Here is a 25,328-nt window from a genome sequence, read left to right as displayed (position 1 = left end):
ATCGTTTATCATTCCTTTTCTCACACAGTTGTTTTGTGTGAATGAAATGAAACATTATCCTCGTGTTGAAATTCCTCATAGAGCCGCATCTCTAAAGCGTCTGAGCTTCAGAAGCAGGACACGGGGTCTATGTTTCACCGAAGTCGAACACCAGAAGATGCCGGATTAAAGCGAGCCTCGATTATCGAACTCCGGTCCTTCGTCCATGATTTCAGCCTCCTCCTGCAGAAGGGACGGCCGGTGAAAAAGCCTCGCCCGCTGTCGACATTTACCGCCGTGACACCACAAACACTCCACACGCTAAACACACTATGCTGCCACGCTAATCCCGTGTCGCGCTCCTGCCGGCTTCTGCGGGCTCGAAGATGGAGTGATAATGAGAGGAATTGTTTTGGAATTAATTGTGAATGTTCCCTCCTTCTACTTTGTACCGCAGGAAGAACAGAGCACATTGCTAATTATGAATTTTAATAGGATTACTACATCTCTCGCAATCTGCTATTTGGAGTATTGAAGAGATTAATGCATTCAGTGGGGAGACGATTAATCAAAAACGCAAGACTTTTGGAGTTTTATTCCTTCTCTTATTTATTTATTTATTTTTCCTTTAAAAAAAAAAAAGAAGAAGAAAAAGAAATTCCTACCACTGCACTGAAAGTCAGCTAAAGTTAATGAGGAAATTATTTCAAGAGGTCGTCTTTCAAAGCGATAAAATCCTCGGATCCTACGCCCGGGTCCGATCGCGAACGGATGAATATTAATACACAAAGAAGAAATGATTTTTTTTTTAAAAGAACACACACGTGCAGAAAAAAGTTCACAATTGGCAGACGAGTGAATCGTTACATCATGTCCGTTCGTACGGACGCGTTACGTATGAAAAGTGATATTAATACTAATATTAATAGTTCATTCGAAGATCTGTCCGTAACATCTTTGCTTGGAAATAGCTCTCAGAGTGATAATGTTCCGACAGAGTGTGGGTCTAGCGAGATTCTAGCGAGTGCGGCTAATGCGCTCGTTTCTATGCTAATGCTGTTGCTTTGATGTGTGGCTAACTGAAAAAAATAAATAAATAAACTTGTTTACGTCAGATATTCTGGCTGAGAGAGGATTCAGGTAAACGAGAAAGGAGAGAAGAGAGACAGACACAGCGAGAGGTCTTCTCTTCGTTGTACCGTAGACCACGTTAGCATAAAATAAACTAGCACGCACGCGACTATGACGGCCACCGAGGTTGAAAAACATTGTTAAATAAATGAATCTCTGAACACGTTCCATAACGAAATTAAAGCGAAATAGGGTTAGAAAATTATGGATCTGCTCTAGAATGAACACTGAATCAAGATTTTCTTAGGAAAAGGTTACAGGTTACAGAAAAAGCAATTTCGAAAGTCTGCAGCTAACAAGATGTTGTTTTAACACACAAAATCTGAACGGAATCTAATCAAACGCTGGGAAAATGAAGTACATACAGCAACTACGAAGTTTTTCTGATAGCAAAGATAAAGGCAGAGCAAGTGAAAAGGGGATTATGGAGTGGATTAAAAAAAATGAATAATAATAATAATAATAATAATAATAATAATAATAAAAGCAGATGAGGAAAAGAAAAGAAATGCGTGTGCACTATGGTGAACTCTGTTCCTTCGCAAAGACTAAGAAATAAATCGGGAAATATTTTCTTTCCTTTTTAACACCTATTTTTTTATTGTTTTTTTGTCTTGTTTTTTCTATTTATTATCCTTATATATTCTTTTTTATATAATATAAGAACTTTTTTCCAGAACATTTTGTGCTTTTTTTTATTGCTTTTTAATCTGTCTGTCTGTCTGTCTGTCTGTCTGTCTGTCTGTCTGTCTGTCTGTCTATCTATCTATCTATCTGTCTATATATATATTAAGAGATCATTTGCCTTCATGTTTATGCTTATGAACAAAACAGGACATCTGTACCGTCATGTAGAATTTTTTTCTTCAAAAATTCACTGGGGGGGGGGGGGTGTTGGGGAGACAAAAGCAAAACAAATCTGTAGCTCAAACCGGTGTTCTCAAAAACCTGATCCTTCACCCTACCTTTAGCTTCCCCTGCAGTCTTCTCCTCTCTACTCACCATTTCGCCTCTAGATGACTTCACTAAACACACAGTGATTATTACTATTGCCTTCCTTCTGGCACTGAGCTACACCGAGGCTTCTGAAATCTACCTGGACGGCGTACGCGAGCGTCGTTCGAGCCGGAGCGTAAGTGCTCGTCGTGATCGTCTCGGATATTCCAAAACAGGGCCATTTGAGCGACGTCTGCATGGAGCAAAACATCTTGACTGGGCTATTGCCTTTGCTGATACGACAGAGCGCTTGTCCCATATAGGTGATACATAGGCTGGTAAAATGTTCCGACGAGGATTTTATAGTGTTTACTTTAGCGCTCTCTGGCTGCACGGATCCCATAATGGATTTGTGGCTAAATTAACAAGATGAATAGACACTTATTGTCAAATGAATCTGACTGTTGATTACTGTTGCCTGGAAGCTAGTATATGAATTTTATGTTCAAATGGCACTGAGGGATTGTGTCAAGAGATGTTGTTTGCTGATCGTTTTAATATTCTTTTTGCCCATAAAAAATGATGGAAAGCCCTTAACATGCCATACCTTGATATGATCTACAGAACCAATAATGGTGTCATAGAAACCAACCAATAATGCCTTGTACATGAAGATAGGCTGTTAGACCAGCTCTGCTGTAAGGGTTAGAGACTGTAGCAGCGAGGAAAAGACAGGAGGCAGAGATGGAGGTAGCAGAGATGAGGATGTCGAGGTTCTCTTTAGGAGTGACGAGGATGGACAGGATTAGGAACGGGCACATCAGATGGACAGCTCAGGTTGGCTGTTATGGGGAGATGAGATTGAGATGGTTTGGACATGTACAGAGGAGGGAGATGGTTATATAGGTAGAAGGATGTTGGAGATGGAGCTGCCAGGTAAGAGGTCAAGACTAAAGCCAAAGAGGAGATATACAGTATAGATGTGTTAATTGAGGACAATGGTAATTGGTGAGAGAGTAGAGGATGCCGAGGAAATAGAGTCAGGTGGACTCTATAGAGGCAGATGATTCTCTGTGGTGACCCCTAATGGGAAAAACTCAAAATAGAAGAATAAGCTAAACATAGGCTCTACATTCTTTTAGAAGATTTTGGACCTCTGACTAAACACCTGGTTTTATCAAACCAAACTTTTTTTTTTAATTGTGTTTAATATTACATTTGTTTAATATTTTCATTTTTTTTTTTTTTTTTTTTTGCACTTTGTAAAAAACCACACTGTTTTTTTTTTTTTTTTGGTATATTTTCCAGGCAGAAACTAAGTGGGGGTGCAAACTTTTGCACTCAACTGTATAGATTTCTCTGTTGCTTCTCTTTCAAATCTGAAATCACTCCGCAGTCATTTTCCGGTCGTTCCTGCTCTTCGTACAGTTTCTAGTTTCTGGTGGATGCATCGATACAGATGATATCGTGTATCGGTTTGATACAGTGATCCTTTACTCAGAATACCACGTGTTTTGGCAAAAAAGTCAGAAATCTGGATGTCTTTTTAACGGCGATCAAGCGTAAACAGAAGTAACCTGATAAAACATTCTGGCCTTTAAACAGACAGCGTGGATCCTTCATTAACAAAGAGGCTGAAGATGCTTTGAACTGAACACAAACACAAGGTATTAGCGAGCTGGAAGCAGTGATGCGTGTGTGTGTGTGTTTTTTTTTTTCATCTAACGGCACGTGTGAGCTGCTATGAAGCAGAGCAAATAAAACGTTGATGATGATGAGGCTCCTGATTGCTTAATACTAAGTGGGTTAGATATTTTAGTATCATTGCGGATATCAACAAGCACCAAAAAAAAACCAACAAAAAAAAAACAAAACATTTGGCTCGGGAAAAGACGCTTAAAGAAAAAAGCTTATTCAATAATAAGAATATCCGTCCGTCATGATAACTCGCATTCAGACATTATCTTAAGATCGATCTGTTGGATAGACCAAACAGATCTTCTTTATGGTAGCGTGTGATTTGGAATATTTATGATATCTGAACCAACTCCAGATCCTCCACTTGATTCTGGAGGTGAAGACGTTTATGCTCGCGGTTCACATAACCCTTCAATCTGTACAGTACAGCCAAAGCCTTGCCCTTTAGCATCTCCATCATCGTGGAGTCAAACAAAAAGAGCAAGTTCTCAGGCTTAGATTTGTCTAAAGGATGCTAATGTATTCCTCGTGGCTCCAGAACCCTGCACACCCTCAAGCCTTTAGTTGTGTATACTGTAGCAATGCCTTTACCATCCAGAACCCTATTTCCATACACAGCTAATCTAAATGAGGAGGGCTTACATAAGCTAGAACAGCACTTGAACATCTCTCAGACAAAAAGGACTGATTATCATTCCAAAGGGAAAAAAAACAACACATCAGTGCTGGAAATCATGCTAATATATGCAAGGTTTATATTAGCACCTTGAACAATAAGATTAATACCTAAAAAAAAGGCATTTTCTCTCAGGCAGGAAAACAAATTCGGGCTTTTGTGGAAACCCTGAGCACATAGAAATCCAGGATTTATTTACAAATAATCTTGAGGCTAAATAGATTTTAAACGTCTGATTTAGTGAATAAAAAAAAACATGGACACTAATTTTTAATGATTCCAAAATCATTAGTTTTTTAAAAACTTGGACAAAATTCTAGATAGTACTCATTTAGCTGAACTGGCTGCTACAGGTATTTAATGGCACATCGGCGTTCATCTTTCTGAAATATTTAATGACAGCCAGCTTTATTAATGTTTTATCCTGACCGTGTGTCTCTTTACCTCCGAGAAAAAGTACTCAGGCTTTTGACATCTTCGCACCTACCATATGAGCAAACCGTATACGGACTCAGAATACAGTCTGCTATTCCTGTTACATATCAAAGTACATCACCCAAAGCACACGCTGTCGGACAATTTAATCAGCTTTCTTTAAGATGTTTGTAAGACCGTGGTTACTCTTAAGACTACATAAGAGCGCTAGTTACAACTATACTCTAGTTAAAATGTAGATCAAATTAAAACTTCTTATTCCTTAAGAAAATTAGGCATCGGTTATATACAGTGGTCCACAAACTGGTATCAGTTATATACAGTTATATACAGTGGTCCACAAACTGGTATCAGTTATATACAGTGGTCCACAAACTGGTATCAGTTATATACAGTTATATACAGTGGTCCACAAACTGGTATCAGTTATATACAGTGGTCCACAAACTGGTATCAGTTATATACAGTTATATACAGTGGTCCACAAACTGGCATCAGTTATATACAGTGGTCCACAACCTGGTATCAGTTATATACAGTGGTCCACAAACTGGTATCAGTTATATACAGTTATATACAGTGGTCCACAAACTGGTATCAGTTATATACAGTGGTCCACAAACTGGTATCAGTTATATACAGTGGTCCACAAACTGGTATCAGTTATATACAGTTATATACAGTGGTCCACAAACTGGCATCAGTTATATACAGTGGTCCACAAACTGGTATCAGTTATATACAGTGGTCCACAAACTGGTATCAGTTATATACAGTTATATACAGTGGTCCACAAACTGGTATCAGTTATATACAGTTATATACAGTGGTCCACAAACTGGTATCAGTTATATACAGTGGTCCACAAACTGGTATCAGTTATATACAGTTATATACAGTGGTCCACAAACTGGTATCAGTTATATACAGTGGTCCACAAACTGGTATCAGTTATATACAGTGGTCCACAAACTGGTATCAGTTATATACAGTTATATACAGTGGTCCACAAACTGGCATCAGTTATATACAGTGGTCCACAAACTGGTATCAGTTATATACAGTGGTCCACAAACTGGTATCAGTTATATACAGTTATATACAGTGGTCCACAAACTGGTATCAGTTATATACAGTTATATACAGTGGTCCACAAACTGGTATCAGTTATATACAGTGGTCCACAAACTGGTATCAGTTATATACAGTTATATACAGTGGTCCACAAACTGGCATCAGTTATATACAGTGGTCCACAAACTGGTATCAGTTATATACAGTGGTCCACAAACTGGTATCAGTTATATACAGTGGTCCACAAACTGGTATCAGTTATATACAGTGGTCCACAAACTGGTATCAGTTATATACAGTTATATACAGTGGTCCACAAACTGGTATCAGTTATATACAGTTATATACAGTGGTCCACAAACTGGTATCAGTTATATACAGTGGTCCACAAACTGGTATCAGTTATATACAGTTATATACAGTGGTCCACAAACTGGCATCAGTTATATACAGTGGTCCACAAACTGGTATCAGTTATATACAGTGGTCCACAAACTGGTATCGGTTATATACAGTGGTCCACAAACTGGTATCAGTTATATACAGTGGTCCACAAACTGGTATCAGTTATATACAGTGGTCCACAAACTGGTATCAGTTATATACAGTGGTCCACAAACTGGTATCAGTTATATACAGTGGTCCACAAACTGGTATCAGTTATATACAGTTATATACAGTGGTCCACAAACTGGTATCAGTTATATACAGTTATATACAGTGGTCCACAAACTGGTATCAGTTATATACAGTTATATACAGTGGTCCACAAACTGGTATCAGTTATATACAGTGGTCCACAAACTGGTATCAGTTATATACAGTTATATACAGTGGTCCACAAACTGGTATCAGTTATATACAGTTATATACAGTGGTCCACAAACTGGTATCAGTTATATACAGTTATATACAGTGGTCCACAAACTGGTATCAGTTATATACAGTGGTCCACAAACTGGTATCAGTTATATACAGTGGTCCACAAACTGGTATCAGTTATATACAGTTATATACAGTGGTCCACAAACTGGCATCAGTTATATACAGTTATATACAGTGGTCCACAAACTGGCATCAGTTATATACAGTTATATACAGTGGTCCACAAACTGGTATCAGTTATATACAGTTATATACAGTGGTCCACAAACTGGTATCAGTTATATACAGTGGTCCACAAACTGGTATCAGTTATATACAGTGGTCCACAAACTGGTATCAGTTATATACAGTTATATACAGTGGTCCACAAACTGGTATCAGTTATATACAGTTATATACAGTGGTCCACAAACTGGTATCAGTTATATACAGTGGTCCACAAACTGGTATCAGTTATATACAGTTATATACAGTGGTCCACAAACTGGTATCAGTTATATACAGTGGTCCACAAACTGGTATCAGTTATATACAGTGGTCCACAAACTGGTATCGGTTATATACAGTGGTCCACAAACTGGTATCAGTTATAATACAGTGGTCCACAACTGGTATCAGTTATATACAGTGGTCCACCAAACTGGTATCAGTTAATACAGTGGTCCACAAACTGGTATCAGTTATATACAGTGTCCACAAACTGGTATCAGTTATATACAGTTATATACAGTGGTCCACAAACTGGTATCAGTTATATACAGTTATATACAGTGGTCCACAAACTGGTATCAGTTATATACAGTATATACAGTGGTTCCACAAACTGGTATCAGTTATATACAGTGGTCCACAAACCTGGTATCAGTTATATACAGTTATATACAGTGGCTCCACAAACTGGTATCAGTTATATACAGTTATATACAGTGGTCCACATAACTGGCTATCAGTTATATACAGTGGTCCACAAACTGGTATCAGTTATATACAGTGGTCCCCAAGACTGGTATCAGTTATATACAGTTATATACAGTGGTCCACAAACTGGTATCAGTTATATACAGTTATATACAGTGGTCCACAAACTGGTATCAGTTATATACAGTGGTCCACAAACTGGTATCAGTTATATACAGTTATATACAGTGGTCCACAAACTGGCATCAGTTATATACAGTGGTCCACAAACTGGTATCAGTTATATACAGTGGTCCACAAACTGGTATCAGTTATATACAGTGGTCCACAAACTGGTATCAGTTATATACAGTGGTCCACAAACTGGTATCGGTTATATACAGTTATATACAGTGGTCCACAAACTGGTATCAGTTATATACAGTGGTCCACAAACTGGTATCAGTTATATACAGTTATATACAGTGGTCCACAAACTGGTATCAGTTATATACAGTTATCTACAGTGGTCCACAAACTGGTATCAGTTATATACAGTGGTCCACAAACTGGTATCAGTTATATACAGTGGTCCACAAACTGGTATCAGTTATATACAGTTATATACAGTGGTCCACAAACTGGTATCAGTTATAGACAGTGGTCACAAACTGGTATCAGTTATATACAGTTATATACAGTGGTCCACAAACTGGCATCAGTTATATACAGTGGTCCACAAACTGGTATCAGTTAGATACAGTGGTCCACAAACTGGATCAGATATATACAGTGGTCCACACACTGGTATCTTTTATATACAGTTATATACAGTGGTCCACAAACTGGTATCAGTTATATACAGTGGTCCACAAACTGGTATCAGTTATATACTTATACAGTGGTCCACAAACTGGTATCAGTTATATACAGTGGTCCACAAACTGGTAATATCAGTATATACAGTGGCCACAAACTGGGTATCAGTTTATATACAGTTTTATACAGTGGTCCACAAACTGGTATCAGTTATATACAGTTATATACAGTGGTCCAACAAACTGGTATCAGTTTATATACAGTGGGTCCACAAACTGGTTCATTATATACATGGTAATACAGGGTCCAACAAACTGGTATCGGAGTTATATACATTTATATACAGTTGGTCCACAAACCTGGTATCAGTTATATACAGTGGTCCACACAAACTGGTATCAGGTTATATACAGTTATAATACAGTGGTCCACAAACTGGTATCAGTTATATACAGTATATACAGTGGTCACGAATGGATCTCAGTATATACAGTTATATACAGTGGTCCACAAACTGGTATCAGTTATATACAGTGGTCCACAAACTGGTATCAGTTATATACAGTGGTCCACAAACTGGTATCAGTTATATACAGTTATATACAGTGGTCCACAAACTGGTATCAGTTATATACAGTTATATACAGTGGTCCACAAACTGGTATCAGTTATATACAGTTATATACAGTGGTCCACAAACTGGTATCAGTTATATACAGTGGTCCACAAACTGGTATCAGTTATATACAGTTATATACAGTGGTCCACAAACTGGCATCAGTTATATACAGTTATATACAGTGGTCCACAAACTGGTATCAGTTATATACAGTGGTCCACAAACTGGTATCAGTTATATACAGTGGTCCACAAACTGGTATCAGTTATATACAGTGGTCCACAAACTGGTATCAGTTATATACAGTTATATACAGTGGTCCACAAACTGGTATCAGTTATATACAGTGGTCCACAAACTGGTATCAGTTATATACAGTGGTCCACAAACTGGTATCAGTTATATACAGTGGTCCACAAACTGGTATCAGTTATATACAGTTATATACAGTGGTCCACAAACTGGTATCAGTTATATACAGTGGTCCACAAACTGGTATCAGTTATATACAGTGGTCCACAAACTGGTATCAGTTATATACAGTTATATACAGTGGTCCACAAACTGGTATCAGTTATATACAGTGGTCCACAAACTGGTATCGGTTATATACAGTTATATACAGTGGTCCACAAACTGGTATCAGTTATATACAGTTATATACAGTGGTCCACAAACTGGTATCAGTTATATACAGTTATATACAGTGGTCCACAAACTGGTATCAGTTATATACAGTGGTCCACAAACTGGTATCAGTTATATACAGTGGTCCACAAACTGGTATCAGTTATATACAGTTATATACAGTGGTCCACAAACTGGTATCAGTTATATACAGTGGTCCACAAACTGGTATCAGTTATATACACTTATATACAGTGGTCCACAAACTGGTATCAGTTATATACAGTGGTCCACAAACTGGTATCAGTTATATACAGTTATATACAGTGGTCCACAAACTGGTATCAGTTATATACAGTGGTCCACAAACTGGCATCAGTTATATACAGTGGTCCACAAACTGGTATCAGTTATATACAGTGGTCCACAAACTGGTATCAGTTATATACAGTGGTCCACAAACTGGTATCAGTTATATACAGTGGTCCACAAACTGGTATCAGTTATATACAGTTATATACAGTGGTCCACAAACTGGTATCAGTTATATACAGTGGTCCACAAACTGGTATCAGTTATATACAGTTATATACAGTGGTCCACAAACTGGTATCAGTTATATACAGTGGTCCACAAACTGGTATCAGTTATATACAGTTATATACAGTGGTCCACAAACTGGTATCAGTTATATACAGTTATATACAGTGGTCCACAAACTGGTATCAGTTATATACAGTGGTCCACAAACTGGTATCAGTTATATACAGTGGTCCACAAACTGGCATTGGTTATATACAGTGGTCCACAAACTGGCATTAGTCCCCAAAATGGTATTGGTTATGCAGTGGTCTTAAAAATAGTGAATGTTCGAGTTTTATACATCATATGAAACAGAAGAATTGTAACCAACTACGACAAATTGACACACGAACCAACCACTGCACTGATAAATCTGTATGCAACATGCTGTCTTCCCTATCAACTGGTTCCTTTTAATAAAAGTTTAATGAGTAGGTTTTATGGGCAAACTCATTCAGTGGCACTTAGAGGAGAGAATTCTTTGTATATCCAGCTCCTGATTTGTTTTTCTCTATTTCGGCAGCTCCTCTTGATCCCCCAGAGAACTTCTCTCTTCTCTGTAAACATCTGTATATGTACCACCCAGTCTGAAGGTCAAACTGGACTCAGACCTGTTGCTGAGCAACAGTAACTACGCTGTATAGAGTATGCAGCGTTCTTGTGTGTGTGTGTGTGTGTGTGTGTGTGTGTGTGTGTGTGTGTGTGTGTGTGTGTGTGTGTGTGTGTCTTTGTTTGTGTAAGAAAAACAAGTTTTTTTTACCTGCTCTGTGAGGTGAAGAACATTCTACCACAGATCGTCACTAATACTGTGGGCAACAAAAGGTCATAATAAGGATACGGCCTGGCACCACAGGCTTCCGATTAACCAGAGCGAAGGACAGGTCTGTTTGCAGAAACATAGCCGATGCCTTTATAATGTGCTGCCCGAAGCGCAATGTAGCCATCTCTGTAAAGAATAAACAGAGAGAGAGAGAAAGAATGAGAGAGAAAGAAATATAACATGGTATAACAAGTGGCAACAGTTTTACCCTCTGATACTTTAGTGAACTCTGAGAAAGTGAAAATCATTAGTGAACAGGAGACAGAGAGAGAGAGAGAGAGAGAGAGAGAGAGAGAGAGAGAGAGAGAGAGAGAGAGAGAGAGAAAGAAAGAAAGAAAGAAAGAGAGTGGAGAAAGATTGAGAGACAGAGTGAGAGCAAGAGAAATTGAGTGATTTTTAAAACAAAGGAGAAAAGATATTAAAGCTGCATTAATAATAATAATAATAATAATAATAATAATAATAATAATAATAATAATAATAATGTCAGATTGACTGTTACAACATTCAGCTCGTTAAGTTTTTATTGAGGAAATCTCATTATCTCCTCACATCACATGTTGATCAGCCCCGAAGCACAAGCGTCGAGAGAGCAGAGTTCACTGGTTCAGTCGAGTCGCACAGAGACTCACGCTTACCACAGACGCACAGAGACAAATAAACAGAAGCCGGGCTATTTTTAAAGCATCTTGCCGAGTCCCGTCAATGAAAAAAAAAGACAGGATGGCAGACAAAGAAAGATCCATAAAGTGTCAAAGGGATTCGCAGTCACCGGGAGGCCTGTTCTGCTCCTCACTCTAACAAACATATCGACGGTCTCTTTTTACGGCATGCGGGAAGCTCGCACATCTGATCAATAGGCTAAAAATGTACCACCGCTGTTGCATCTGGATCTGGTGCCCTGAGGCTGATCTGTGGAGATAAAGCACCTGGCTCAATTTGGCATGAATAACCAATGATTTATAATAAATAAATAAATAAATAAATAAATAAATAAATAAATAAATAAATAAATAAATAAAGAAGATTTTTTTCTACAAAGTGAGAGAGACTAACAAAACAGTAATCGGTCCTGTGCTGGATTCACAGCGACAAAGCCGAACAAATAAACCAGAGCGAAATCATTTGGCGTGTGACCATGACTGTTTCCTCTCGATTTAATTATATGTAATGAGTGACAGAGGTTGGTCAGGTTTTTTTTTTCTTCTTCTTTTCTTTCCTACATGTGCATGAATTATTGTAATGGGGTTAAATTAGGCCTGTGTGATTATGCGTACCCACTGCCTGGTCTTGGGGGAGCAGTGGAAGAGCAAGGCTGCGGCCTGGAGATAATGAGAGAGCGTTTTATTCTCCACGCTCGCTCGTTCTCTCTCACAGAAAGCACGCACACGAGCCCACCCAAAAAGCCTGACTCAAAAAAATACCAGCGTGCAAACGCACACATTTCTCGAGCACGCGCACCGACCCTGACTGTGTGTTGGACGCCGTTCTGGAAGATGATCCAAATAGGCAAAGGATGATGAGGAAAAGAAGGAAAGAAAGAACAGAAAGCGTCTGTGCACCAGCTGTCCAGCCCATTAGCATTCTAAACGGAATCCAGCCATTCGGCAATTAAGAGTCCGAATGCTGCAATTAGTTTAGCGCTCGCATCGCAATGATCCAATTAATAAGCGTTTACATGTTTCTTAACAGCCGGCGTTATCAATTCACAGGCATGTCAGGTTTGATCACGTCTTTGTGTGCAGGTATAAGCCTCAGGTGGGTTGTATCGGTGTGTGTATGTGTGTGTATGCACGTGAAACATACACTTCTCTTGGGAAATCCGTTATCATCTTTGCGATCTAATGTGTTTTGCTACGGAGCTGAGACACCGTACCTGCCACGAGCGCTTTAAATCTGCTGCTCATGTAGGCGTTATGACCGAGGTCACTAAAAGGTCACGTGTTTAAAGCTTATCTGTAACCTTGAGCCCGGAGAATGTCGTTACACCGTTGTAATCGGACAAATCCAGGACGCCTGGAGCGGTTTGTCGCGTCGCATTCACCATCAGATCGAATAATCCTTAAGGTAATTAAAAAATATATATATAAAAATGTGTGAAAGGCAATCAGAAATGGGTTTATGAAATGAATGCGAGCAAAGTGAGGGCCCGTCACGGTTGGATTTCACTTGTTTTTATAAGAATAACATCGTTAGCGCAGATACAGACACTATCTCAGTCCCTAACCCCTGAATAACTTCGGTATATTTCATAAGAATCGATAGGTAATGTGGGTAAATTTGGGTATTGTTATTCCTGCTAGATCACACGGAGAGTTTATTCACTTTATTACACAGACATCGTTTTTATTCTGCTTTTCCTCCCCGATCCTAGTCATGCTCTAACAACTGTGGCATTTGAACAGTTCTCACCGTGCTTAGAAACTCCGTCCTGACATTTAGATAACGTGTCGGATCTGATCTGAGACGTTAGATAAAACACAAACATCAGACCAGGGTGAGATACCTACAAGACTGAGACTCGTCTTTTAAACCCGATCGTACATTATTAATATCGTACTTGTGAATTCTCCAGTTGATACATTTACTATAACAGCACTTCTAACGACAGTGCGATTCGGAGAAAGTCAGGTAAATATATATGAAGGGTTTATTTTCTTCCACCTTTCACATTCGAAAGGTTCACCTGATCCGCGGCATTTTAAGGACAAGCCTCCAAATAAGCATTGGCCTGGACTGCAACAGCGGCGCGGAGGAACACGTTTAGAAAACCACTTTTGTTTCCCCTGTGAGACGAATGCTCGGAAAGCCACGGATGGGGTCGTGCACCTACGCCTCGGTGCGACGAACGTAAACATATGGTTTAGAGAACAGAAACACAAATCGATGGAACTCTCCATATTCTGCAGGGAACTTTTACTATAAAACTACATACATTTGTCGTCCCAGAGCCTCCCACTTTTAAGGCAAACCATTCATTATTTGGCAACCGATGCACCCTCGTGCTCTGGTAACGATGTACACAAAGACATAGTTAGCAATTTTACCAATTTGACAGGTGCAACAGAATGACTCATTCAACATACAGGTGCAAAGCCAAGTTGTTTTCCGCCGAATCAAATACCAGTACAGGTGCAAAGTCTCCGACTCGTTCCCAAACCATTTCCCCGGTTGTGTATAATGTTCGTTTCAGTGAAACGCCGGGGTACTGATTTCCAAAAGCGCTCTACAATTATCATAAGATGTTCATCATGATACAAAATCTGCCTGCCGGCAGAAGCAGGAGTCCAAGTGCGGAGAAAAACAGAGTCGGGGGGGGCAGCTTGAAAAAACAAGAACGTGGAATGAGTACACGATTCGCACTGCGTCTTGTTTGATATATAACGCATATATCGTCTCATAGTTTCCACGACGAACTACAACAGGTTCAAATAAAGAAGCTTAGAGAGGAGAAATTTCCAAAAAAGGCAAGTGGTTAAGGTGTTGGGCTACCATTCAGAAGGTTGTGAGTTCCATCCCGGGTCCACCAAGCTGCCACTGTTTGGGCCCCTGAGCAAGGCCCTTAACCCTCAATTGCTCAGCTGTATAAAAATGAGATAATGTAAGTCGCTCTGGATAAGGGTGTCTGTCAAATGATGTAAATGTACAGGGGAGCCTGTGCCTATCTCAGGCGTCATCAGGCATCAAGGCAGGATACACCCTGGACGGAGTGCCAACCCATCACAGGGCACACACACACTCTCATTTACTCACGCAATCACACACTACGGACAATTTTCCAGAGATGCCAATCAACCTACCATGCATGTCTTTGGACCGGGGGAGGAAACCCCGAGGCACGGGGAGAACATGTAAACTTCACACACACAAGGTGGAGGCGGGAATCGAACCCCCAACCCTGGAGGTGTGAGGCGAACATACTAACCACTAAGCCACCGCGCCCCCCTACACAGGATGTTCAACGTCGAAATATCGCAACAACTTTTACAGTTTATGAAATATTGCACTGTAACACGTAGCTAGAGCTAAGAAAGAATGGAGAAACCAAACCTACTAACCTGAAACTGGTAGACATGGACATCTGTCCATTACAGTCATTTCAATTTAGCCTTTCCTTATCACACCATTTATTCTGTTGATGAAGGCGTGATACTCGGTGGAATATCTAGATATGTAGACTGAGTGATGGCTGCCATGTCTGCTCGAACACCGATCACACCCCCAAAGCAGCCATTAAATCAGCATCCTGAAGGTGTTTTCTGGGTTGAGGTCCAGGTCACTCAAGTTCTTCTTGTATTAGATCTATAGTAAGGAAATTTTACTTCTGGAGCACTAATCCAAGAAGTTGAACTTGAGTTCTTCTAAAAAAAAAAAGAGTGACTCGTAACGTGACTTGTAACACGCTCTGTAAGGACGTGCACCAGACCGAAGGGATTGAATCAAATCTTAATGGTGCCTTAAAGCTGTCGTTGATCCTCTTGTTGATGAAGGCGTAATACGTGGTGGAATATCTAGAAGTGTAGACTCAGCTGCCATGTCTCACACAAGTTCTTCTTGGATTACTTTTTGAATTCTACATTGTCTTTGTATGCTCCAGAAGTAAGATTTCCTTACTGTAGATCTAATACAAGAAGAACTTGAGTGACCTCAAGCCCAGAAAACACCTTCAGGATGCACCCCTTCGGTCTGGTGCGCGTCCTTACACAGCGTGTTACGAGTCACGTTACGAAGCGGGTCCTCTTTTTTTTTGACAAATCCAGAAACGAAAAAAAAAAAAAAAGCTGGACTTGCAGTTCTGAAAGGTCAATTCCCAAGCAACAATCTGGGTGCGCTGATTTACGACGGCCGTTTAACATTTGTTAAAAGATTCTCTTCATATCTTCGGTCCCAATCATGAAATGAATAACATCAACAAAACATATGTGACATTTATCCTTTTTGCTGACTGGTATAAAGTTGAAACATGAGCGTGTGCTGCAGTAATCTGAGAAAGAGGATCGTATTGAATTTCTTAGCGCAGGCTTGCTGATCTAGCATCGCTAAATTCCCTTTGCTATCATTATGAATGGGATTACATGGAGTGAGAGGAAAATAATCAAAGATCTGCGCCTGTAATCAGCTTGATAAACACGGGGTTGTGTGCGAGTGTCCGAAAGAGTCAGTGTCAGAAAATCCCATGCTTCTGCTTGGAGTATATCACGGCCTGTTATTAATCTACTGTTTTCTACAACAAGACTGCTACAGAATCCTTTTGTCAAGACGTTCAAATAAATAAATAAAAATATAAAGAAATTAAACCAAGTTACGTACACGTTAGAGATTATACTTCTCCTCAGAAGTCGATACGTTCTGCCGAATGTTTAGAATTACCGACGTGACGATTAAATCCAGCAGAGTAGCATATAAGAGTGTGTTAATTAATTTATGCGCATAAATTAATGCCTCAGTTGAGAAAAGCTCAAAAGCTCACAGCATCAACAATTCAATACGATTTGAGTTCTGTGCCACTTTTAAGAACGTACTGTATATTGACCAAAAAGAGGCTTTGTGGAAATATTTCAATTCTGGATATGAATCCGAGGTGGAAAAAAAACTCCCTGAGACATTTTTAAAGGAGTAACCTCGAGAGGAACCGGACGTAATAGGGACCACGACAGAACTGGTGCACGTGTTTTTGGCTTTAAAGATGTATTATGTTTGGTTTTGCTGTTTCGTTCCAACGTAATATCATTTAAATGTGTTTGTATTTATCCCTAATGAACAAGTCTGAGGTGAATGAGGTGACTGTGGTGAGGAAAAACTCCTTTTAGATGGAAGAGGAAGAAACCTTGAGAGGAACCAGACTCAAAAGTGAACCTCATCCTCATTTGGGTGACACTGGAGGGTGTGATTATAAATATACAGTCTGACAATCGTGTATCGATGATCAGGTTGTTGTCTTCAAAGACCACATGGAGTCGGCATCTCCTCTTAGAATGTCCAGATACTTCATGAAGCGGAATCTACCTGGAGCTGGAACATCTCTAAATGCCTCAGGATCCTCACAGGGTTGCCTCATCTCAATACAGGTCTAAAATCTTTATAACATGGAACACAACTGGAGATGGTACAATCTCTGTATGCCTCGGGATGGGTAGAAAATAGAAGGGGTGGAGAGGATTTAGCGTAGCAGGCCAGAAGTTTCTTGGCTTTCCATGAGTTCCAGTAAAGGAAACGACAGCATGACGAAGGTCCACGTTTGATGGTCAGATTCTCAGCTCTCTCTCTACACACACACACACACACACACACACACACACACACACACACACACATATATACAGCACTGAGTTAAACTCAGAGCCTGAATGAACAATGACCCTAATAACCCGAAACGATATTACTCACAGTTCCGTCTTTTAAGCCTGGCAAACAGACGCAACACGTCCACACATCCGCGATTCCGTTTCAATCCGACGCTGATCTCTCAGACTTGTGTTGCGTCTACCTGAGATCAGATCAAATAAGTTCACGTCTCGCACGGAGAATACCAAGTTCTCACTGCCGGTTAAGATTATTGATAAGTACAGTTTATTCAAGTAGCATCACCAAGGAGGACAAGAGGGAGCCGCGTGCGTCAAGATGCTATCAGAAACAAACCGAGCGGCTTCTCATTAAAATTTGTTTGTCGGAAAGGCGTACGAGTAAACAGCATCCCAGAAGTACCGCTACATCAATAACGCACCACTAAGAGATTTCATCATCGTTTTTAAGCCGCTAGACGCTCTCTAAAGGCTCGGCTGACATTAATACGTTTAGACATGTGTGTGTGTGTGTGTGTGTGTGTGTGTGTGTGTGTGTGTGTGTGTGTGTGTGTGTGTGTGTGTGTGACTGTTATTCTGATAATGAGTGATTAAATACTCATAGACTGAGGAGGCTAGAAGAGACACTTCACCAGAGAGGCATTTCAAGTCATCATCATCTAACCGAATGGGGAAAATATTTATGTACAAAAAAAAGGAAGGAAAAAAAAAAATAGATAGCAAAATGATAGAATGAGTTGCTTGTAAGCAAATGTATTATACATGTATTCGTTTAGAGTTTTATAAAACATCTGTAAACACATGAAACAAAGGAAATATCTGAACAAACCCGAATTGGAAAGTTGTGAGGAAAAAAAAAATAAAGTAGTAGAAGTAGAAGAAGAAGAAGAAGAAGAAGAAGAAGAAGAAGAAATCACTTTCGCAGCATATATCAATGTTTATCATGTAAAACGACCACACGTGGCTTTCATCGAGAAACCTTATTTAGATTCAATTTTCTGATCGCCAGCCGCTAAACAGTAAAAAGCGCCAGGATATTGTGCTGTTGTCGAGACCTCATCTTATCTGCGGGGCTGGTTTGCTGATACTGCTTCTTAAAGAGCATGATCCTTTCTCTGCTCTCGAATAACTAGCGAGAGGAAAGAACCCTGCATCAGAAACATCTCAACAACAACAAAAAAAGGCACAATATCTTTCATTTATTTCAGCTCAAACAGCATCTATCAGTAGGTGGGATATTATTAAATAATAAAACAATTGAACAATGAATCGATAAACAATAATTTTTTTTTAAACAACATAATAAATAAATAGTAAAATGTTAAACAATAACCGTGGATGTCAGTTGATTCATATTTATTTATTTATTATTATTTAAAAAAAAATTTTAGGTCCCATTTACACTCGTTAAGAAAAAGTTATATAATAATAATAATAATAATAATAATAATAATAATAATAATAATAATAATAATAATAATACTTATTATTATTATTAGTAGTAGTAGTAGTAGTAGTATTATAGTAATAATAATAATACTTATATATTATTATTATTATTATTATTATTATTATTATTATTATAAAAAGTAATCATGGAGGAAGGCACACGTGCTGTCACACAAGACACATCAATAAAATGTGATCCAAAGTGTCAGACGGTGTTAATTAATTTTTCCTTACTGTCAGCTCTGACATTCGTTCTGGCTGCGAGGCAAATCGCAGGTATATTCTGAACATCTTCTGGTTTCTATAGTAACAGCTCACTCCCAGATGCTCCACAGGAATCCGAGACTATTAAGAAACAGCTTCTGTTTGTTTTTACAGCGAACACTAAGGAAGCACTAAACTCTGAAGGGTTAATTTAGCTGTATAGTATCTTCTGTTCGGGATCTTCATCCTGAGCCACTTCACAACATGAGGAGAAATTCGCTGCACTTTTCCTCCTAACATGTTGAAATCTTCTTCAGTTTGATGCAGTTGTTCACAATGTGCCATAAGCAGTGTAGAAGAACATCTAGGTGATCATGATATAGTACTTGATATATGATATAGTAAGTATATATATATATATGGGGGGGGTCTTTTAGCAACCACTTAAATGGGTTCCTGATATTTTTAAGAGTAATTATTCTTTTGTAGGCTTTTTCCCCCCTTCCTCTGCTTTATTAATTGTAACTAAGATACAGCAAAGTTTCTTTTGCTGATCAAAACATCTGCCTTTAATTAGAGGGGTTTTTTTTGTTTTTTTAAAGAAAAGTTATTAACCTGAAGGTTCACCAATTTTTTTTTTCCTGGTTTGTATTGTGATTGTTTTTGTCTGATGTGTTCGGGACTGACGAGATTGATTAGAATAGCACGTCCGTTACTGCCACTTTTGCTCAGGCAAATAAATAAATAAATAAATAATTTTATTTAAAAAAAAAAAAGGTAATGATTGGTTTGATAAATTCAGATACAGATCACTTTATTATTTTCTTAATTTTTTTTTTTTGACTAAAGTCTGACTGTAAGTTTTAAAGGCTGGTGATAAAATACAAAGCACAGAGAGACCTGAGACATAATTAGCGACATGTCGTATTAGAGTAGTTAAAATAGACTTATACAGAGTACAGAGTTGAAAATAATAACACAGTTACTAAGAAACCAGATGTGTGTTTGAATCCTCACCAACCCACACACCCACTTGTGTTTACTTTGGAAAAAATCTTCATTAAGTACATACAAGATGTTTTGAGGCAGAAAATCTTTAGGATTCAGAAAATTAAGGACATGAAGTCAAAGCAACGTGTTTAATTCTGCTCTCTCTCTCTCTCTCTCTCTCTCTCTCTCTCTCTCTCTCTCTCTCTCTCTCTCTCTCTCTCATCTTTTTACCCTACTTTACACTTAAAATGTCAAGGTTTCTTGGTCATATTGGGCCTTTTTTCACCCGGTCACTTCATGTGTTGTCTCTGATCCGATAGCTATCTGATTAGTTAAAACTGTCCCATTTACATCAGGCCACATAAATGCGTCTCGGCGAATCGGAGATCGATCCGATCTTTCTACTCCCGCCCAAGGCGTCATCGGGCATCAGGGCAGGATACACCCTGGCCGGAGTGCCAACCCATCACAGGGCACACATAACCTTCGAAACCAATAAAGTATAAAATTATATGTATTACTAAAGTTCCTTATAAAGTTTCTGACCAATCGGGTTTTAAGAATTCGAAAGCTCTGCGTTATTGTCATGTTCTATGTACAATCCCCCTTACACCTGCTCACGATTTACCCCGACATGGGTATGTATCTATTATTTGTTGATTTTTTCGCTCATACAAATCCATCTCAATAAAGCTACACAACGTTGTGAGAATATCTTCCACTCCACCTGTTACTCCTCCAAGTCAACAAACACCCAGACTGCATTAGACCCTGATGGATTGACGGCTACCCCAAGGAATTTAGCCTCTCAAAATCCACCCCTACGTTTTTTTCCCCCTAACACAAGTTTACTGTTTAATGACCTCAGTAAGACCAGACTAAGTCTGCTCACGATTTTACCTTCACATCCTTTACACTGCACGTTTCATTGCCTCTTCCCTCCAGGAATGAGAAACATGAGCGTCCAGAGAAAAAACAACAAGATACAGGGGGACAGGTTCTTCCTCCAGGACCAGTGACACACTCGGCTTGTTGTGATGCCGTATGTTTCATTCAAACGCTCGACGCTCTCGTCTAACACACAACAGGCTTCCATTCGTTGTGGGACAAATCACACTGACAGGAAAAAAGCTATTTCCAAAAGTTGTGTTTATGCTGATTTACTCATTTTTCACTTATTTTAATTTGTATAACTTCCACTTGGGGTTTAATCTACTGTAATAAATAAGCCATTTAAGAAAATCTGTATATTAATAAAATGCATAACTTTTATCATTTTAAGCCCTGGGTTATATTAGTATTCGATTCTCTTTAAAGGGAAATGTACCGACCTCGGGAACTTTTCTAGAAAGTGTTTCTTTGTCTTTGTTTATGGGAGTTAGAATGGAGTGAGTTTTTATGGACATCAGATTTCTTCTGTAAATAATCCTGCAGTGTGTTAAAATAAACACATCAGCTTGTGACCAGCTGCATTGTTGTTGTGTCTGATATGAACAGTTAATGATTCTGTATCATGGACGGACAGACAGACAGACAGACAGACAGACAGACAGACAAACAGACAGCTAGTCACCCAGACAAATAGATAGACAGACAGACAGAGCAATAGACAGACAGACAGACAGCTAGCCACCCAAAGATATAGACAGACAGACAGCTAGTTACCCAGACAAACAGATAGATAGACAGACAGACACCCAGACAGACAGAGATAGACAGACAGGCAGCTAGTCACCCAGACAAATAGACAGACAGACAGACAGACAGACAGACAGACAGACAGACAGACAGACAGACAGACAGACAGACAGACAGACAGACAGACAGACAGACAGACAGACAGACAGATAGATAGATAGATAGATAGATAGATAGATAGATAGATAGATAGATAGATAGATAGATTCGCTCCTCTCTCTCATAACCTCAAGGAAGTAACTGATCCGGGTCTCTAACTCTGATTGACAGGTGACTTTATCTTCATATAAGACATATTTTTATGAAATAAACAAGCCCATGAGTAGATCATAGCGACTACAGACTGTTTGTTTCTACAGAATGTTACTGCATTTCACTTTGTCTGCTTTGGACTTTTAATGCAATCACATTTGTCAAAGTGTTAGTTTTTCATGAGTAACAAGTCTTGTAGGACAAATTCCACCTACACCAGATTTACGAGGTCATTAAAACTCATTTCGCTTCTATACTTGATCCGGAGAGTAAACACCTAGTTAACCTCAATATAATCATTACTACATTTGAAGCAGGATGTATTTAACATTAACAGGAGTCCATCAGAGATCCAATTTGGTTGTGTACATAAATTATTACTATGGCAGGTTATCTCATCAAGGAAATGAGATTAGCTGAGGGAGAGGATAAGGCCAAGTATACGAGCTCAGAGAGAGTTGAGAGACTCGACGTTCGGGTGTTCGCTTCATAGCCTCCGCGGCTCCCTAAACATCCCCTGACGGCCCATTGATTACTTTGTCACTTTGACCTTTGCAGTGATTGAACGCTTGTGAGATATTACATACATTTCTATGGGAGCTGAGCCAGCGACCCGGAACGGCACCGCAGAGACACAGACGATGAAAAATACACTTCTTACGTGGGCGCCGAAGGCTACGCGCTATTAACTAACGAATTCGTGACAAAAGCATCGCGCATGCTGCTTTGTCACATAAACGTGTAAGCGAGTGTGATTGCGTGAGTGTGTGTGAGTGTGTATGAGTGTGTGTGTGTGTGTGTGTGTGGATAGCAACACTCGAGATATGTAACCTGTGTTTCCAAGACAAGGCCCCAAAATTGATTTGGTGAAAACTGCATGTGGGATTGATTTTCATTTTCCCGCTACAATTTCATACATCACAATCAGTCCTGAATTTAGTGAGATTAATAGCAAAATAGCGCCAGACGAGCTCTTGGGATATTCTGATCGCCATCAAATAGTCTATAATTAAGCCTGTAATTGATTATGATAATTCATGACTTCACGTTCGAGACACACGTTCGAGACACTGTCCGAAATATTCTGAACGTTAGAGCTCCGAATTCCTCTTCTCAGATGGGTAATACAACACAGATACTCCATCCATCCATCCATCTTCTACCGCTTATCCGGGGCCGGGTCACGGGGGCAGCAGTCTAAGCAGGGACGCCCAGACTTTCCTCTCCCCAGACACTTCCTCCAGCTCTTCCGGGGGAATACAGAGGCATTCCCAGGCTAGCCGAAAGACATAGACCCTCCAGCGTGTCCTAGGTCTTCCCGAGGCCTCCTCCCGGTTGGACATGCCCGGAACACCTCCCCAGGGAGGATCGGAAGCGTGCATTTCATCCGGTTTCTGTTTAAAAGCTATTATTCACCTATAAGTTGTTGTTCCCTGTTCGCCGTCGCCACAGCAGATCATCCGGTCCGCATATCTGACTTTGGTGCAGGTTTTACGCCAGATACATTTCCTGACGCAACCCTTTAATTTCACCCGGGCTTAGGAGAAAGTTATCTGGGTTAGCTATCTGACATGGGATCAAACGCAGCCCATGGCAACAAGAGTGTGGTATTCTGCCCCTGGTACATCAGGAGGCGTGTCTTCACCTACAGTATAAGTGGCAGATGGGGGGGGGGGGGGCAGTTGTGGCTCAAGTGGTTAAGTCTCTGGGTTTTTGATCGGAAGGTCAGGGTTCAAGCCCCAGCACTGCCAAGCTGCCACTGTTGGGCAACTGAAGACGGCCCTTAACCCTCAAACCAAAATTTTGGATATGCGAAGAAAACAATTCCACTGTGCTGTAACGTCTATGTGGCGATCGTAAATTCTTCTCTGCCCCTTCATGTGAGTTTTTAGCTTTTTATTTACATATCAACAACCTTATTATTCTCAGCATCCAAAAAATTTGCAGTGCGAATTTTATTCGGTTTATTTAGTAATCGGTTCATTTGCAACCGGTGTGTGAACAGGATCACAATCTCGGCTAAACCCCGTAGCGGAATATCCACGGCGCAGCTTACACGGAGCTACTGCATGAAAACACTCTACCGAAGGTCAAAATAGATCAAAATACTGTAGAGTCTCAGTTTTATTTGGCTCTCAGCTCTAGCTTTGCTCTTACTAAGATATTAATCACTAATGACAGCCCCAACACCACCACCACCACCTCAAAAAAAAAAAATTTAAAAAAAAATAAAAAAATGTTTAATATATCAGCACTTAAGTCCTTGGGAGCACTATGTTGTTGTTGTGTTGTTGTTTTTTTTGGTGGTTTTTTTTTTTTTTTTTTTCGGTCTTCTGCTTTTCACCTTAGCTGAAGTGAGAGCGGATGATTAACAGCCCTCGACTGTGGCATACGCCATGTCCTTCATGCACATCCTCTAAAAGCATCGTTTGTATTGTAGAGTGAAAGGGCCGGGCATTAGAATTGCAAAGCATCATCGTAAGGTTCTATATTTTAGAGTGTCCTTACCAAATCCGCATGAATTACACCTCGAAAAAGAAATGTGTTAAAGCAGTGTCTATTTCTCTCTTCTAATTCCTAATTTAAGTAATTGAAAAATAGCCCCGGAGACAAGTATTAATTTTAATCAGTAATAATTCATCACTATTAGCTCCCTGTTGAATATTCACCATGATATTCTTTCTTCTCCCTTCACATGGGCATTAATAATAACGCTCGATACGGGCACTAGTGGAGACAGTGTGATTACTTAACCTGCAGGAAAAAAAAAAAAACACACCATAATCATAAATCCAGTGTACAGCAGGAGATTTAGGCCAAATCAACTAAAATATGTAAATGAATGGTTGTATTTACTCTTGAGTGCTGACCCTTGTGTACCTAAAGTGTGTAATAATAGCAGGAACAGGAAAGAGGTGGGTAAAGAGCTGGAATTGAAATGGCTCAAATAAGAGATTGGATTCGTTCTTAATCATAAGGCTTTGTGTGTGTATTAGAGAGAGAGTTGTGACGCGGTTGTGTGACCATTTACATTTACATTTACAGCATTTGTCAGACGCCCTTATCCAGAGCGACATACATAAGTGATTAAATCTCTAACATTGAATACATTAATGCTGACTCACTAGGTTACATACTTAAGATACCATGAGTTTAAAACATTTGTTCAAAGTTACAATGAAAAGGTGTCAAAGGTTTTTTTGTTTGTTTGTTTGTTTTTTTTGCAAAAGATAAGGAAAGAAGTGCTAGTTGAAG

The 25,328-nt window shown here is 39.4% G+C and overlaps 1 protein-coding gene across 2 annotated transcripts in view; it reads right to left on the bottom strand.

The window, feature by feature from the left end:
• Positions 1–25,328, bottom strand: part of fhit (fragile histidine triad diadenosine triphosphatase) — a 253,367-nt gene that overhangs the window by 156,112 nt on the left and 71,927 nt on the right. For both annotated transcript variants that reach the window (XM_027176380.2, XM_047810216.1), the window contains exon 3: positions 11,197–11,304. In XM_027176380.2, the coding sequence (XP_027032181.1) occupies positions 11,197–11,302 (106 nt within the window). In that variant the 5' untranslated portion in view covers positions 11,303–11,304. The remainder of the gene's footprint in view (positions 1–11,196; positions 11,305–25,328) is intronic.

Source organism: Tachysurus fulvidraco, chromosome 2 (assembly GCF_022655615.1).
Source record: "Tachysurus fulvidraco isolate hzauxx_2018 chromosome 2, HZAU_PFXX_2.0, whole genome shotgun sequence".
NCBI lineage: Eukaryota > Metazoa > Chordata > Actinopteri > Siluriformes > Bagridae > Tachysurus > Tachysurus fulvidraco.
The sequence above is the reverse complement of the archived record's forward strand: the minus strand, read 5'-3'. Positions and strand labels throughout refer to the sequence as shown.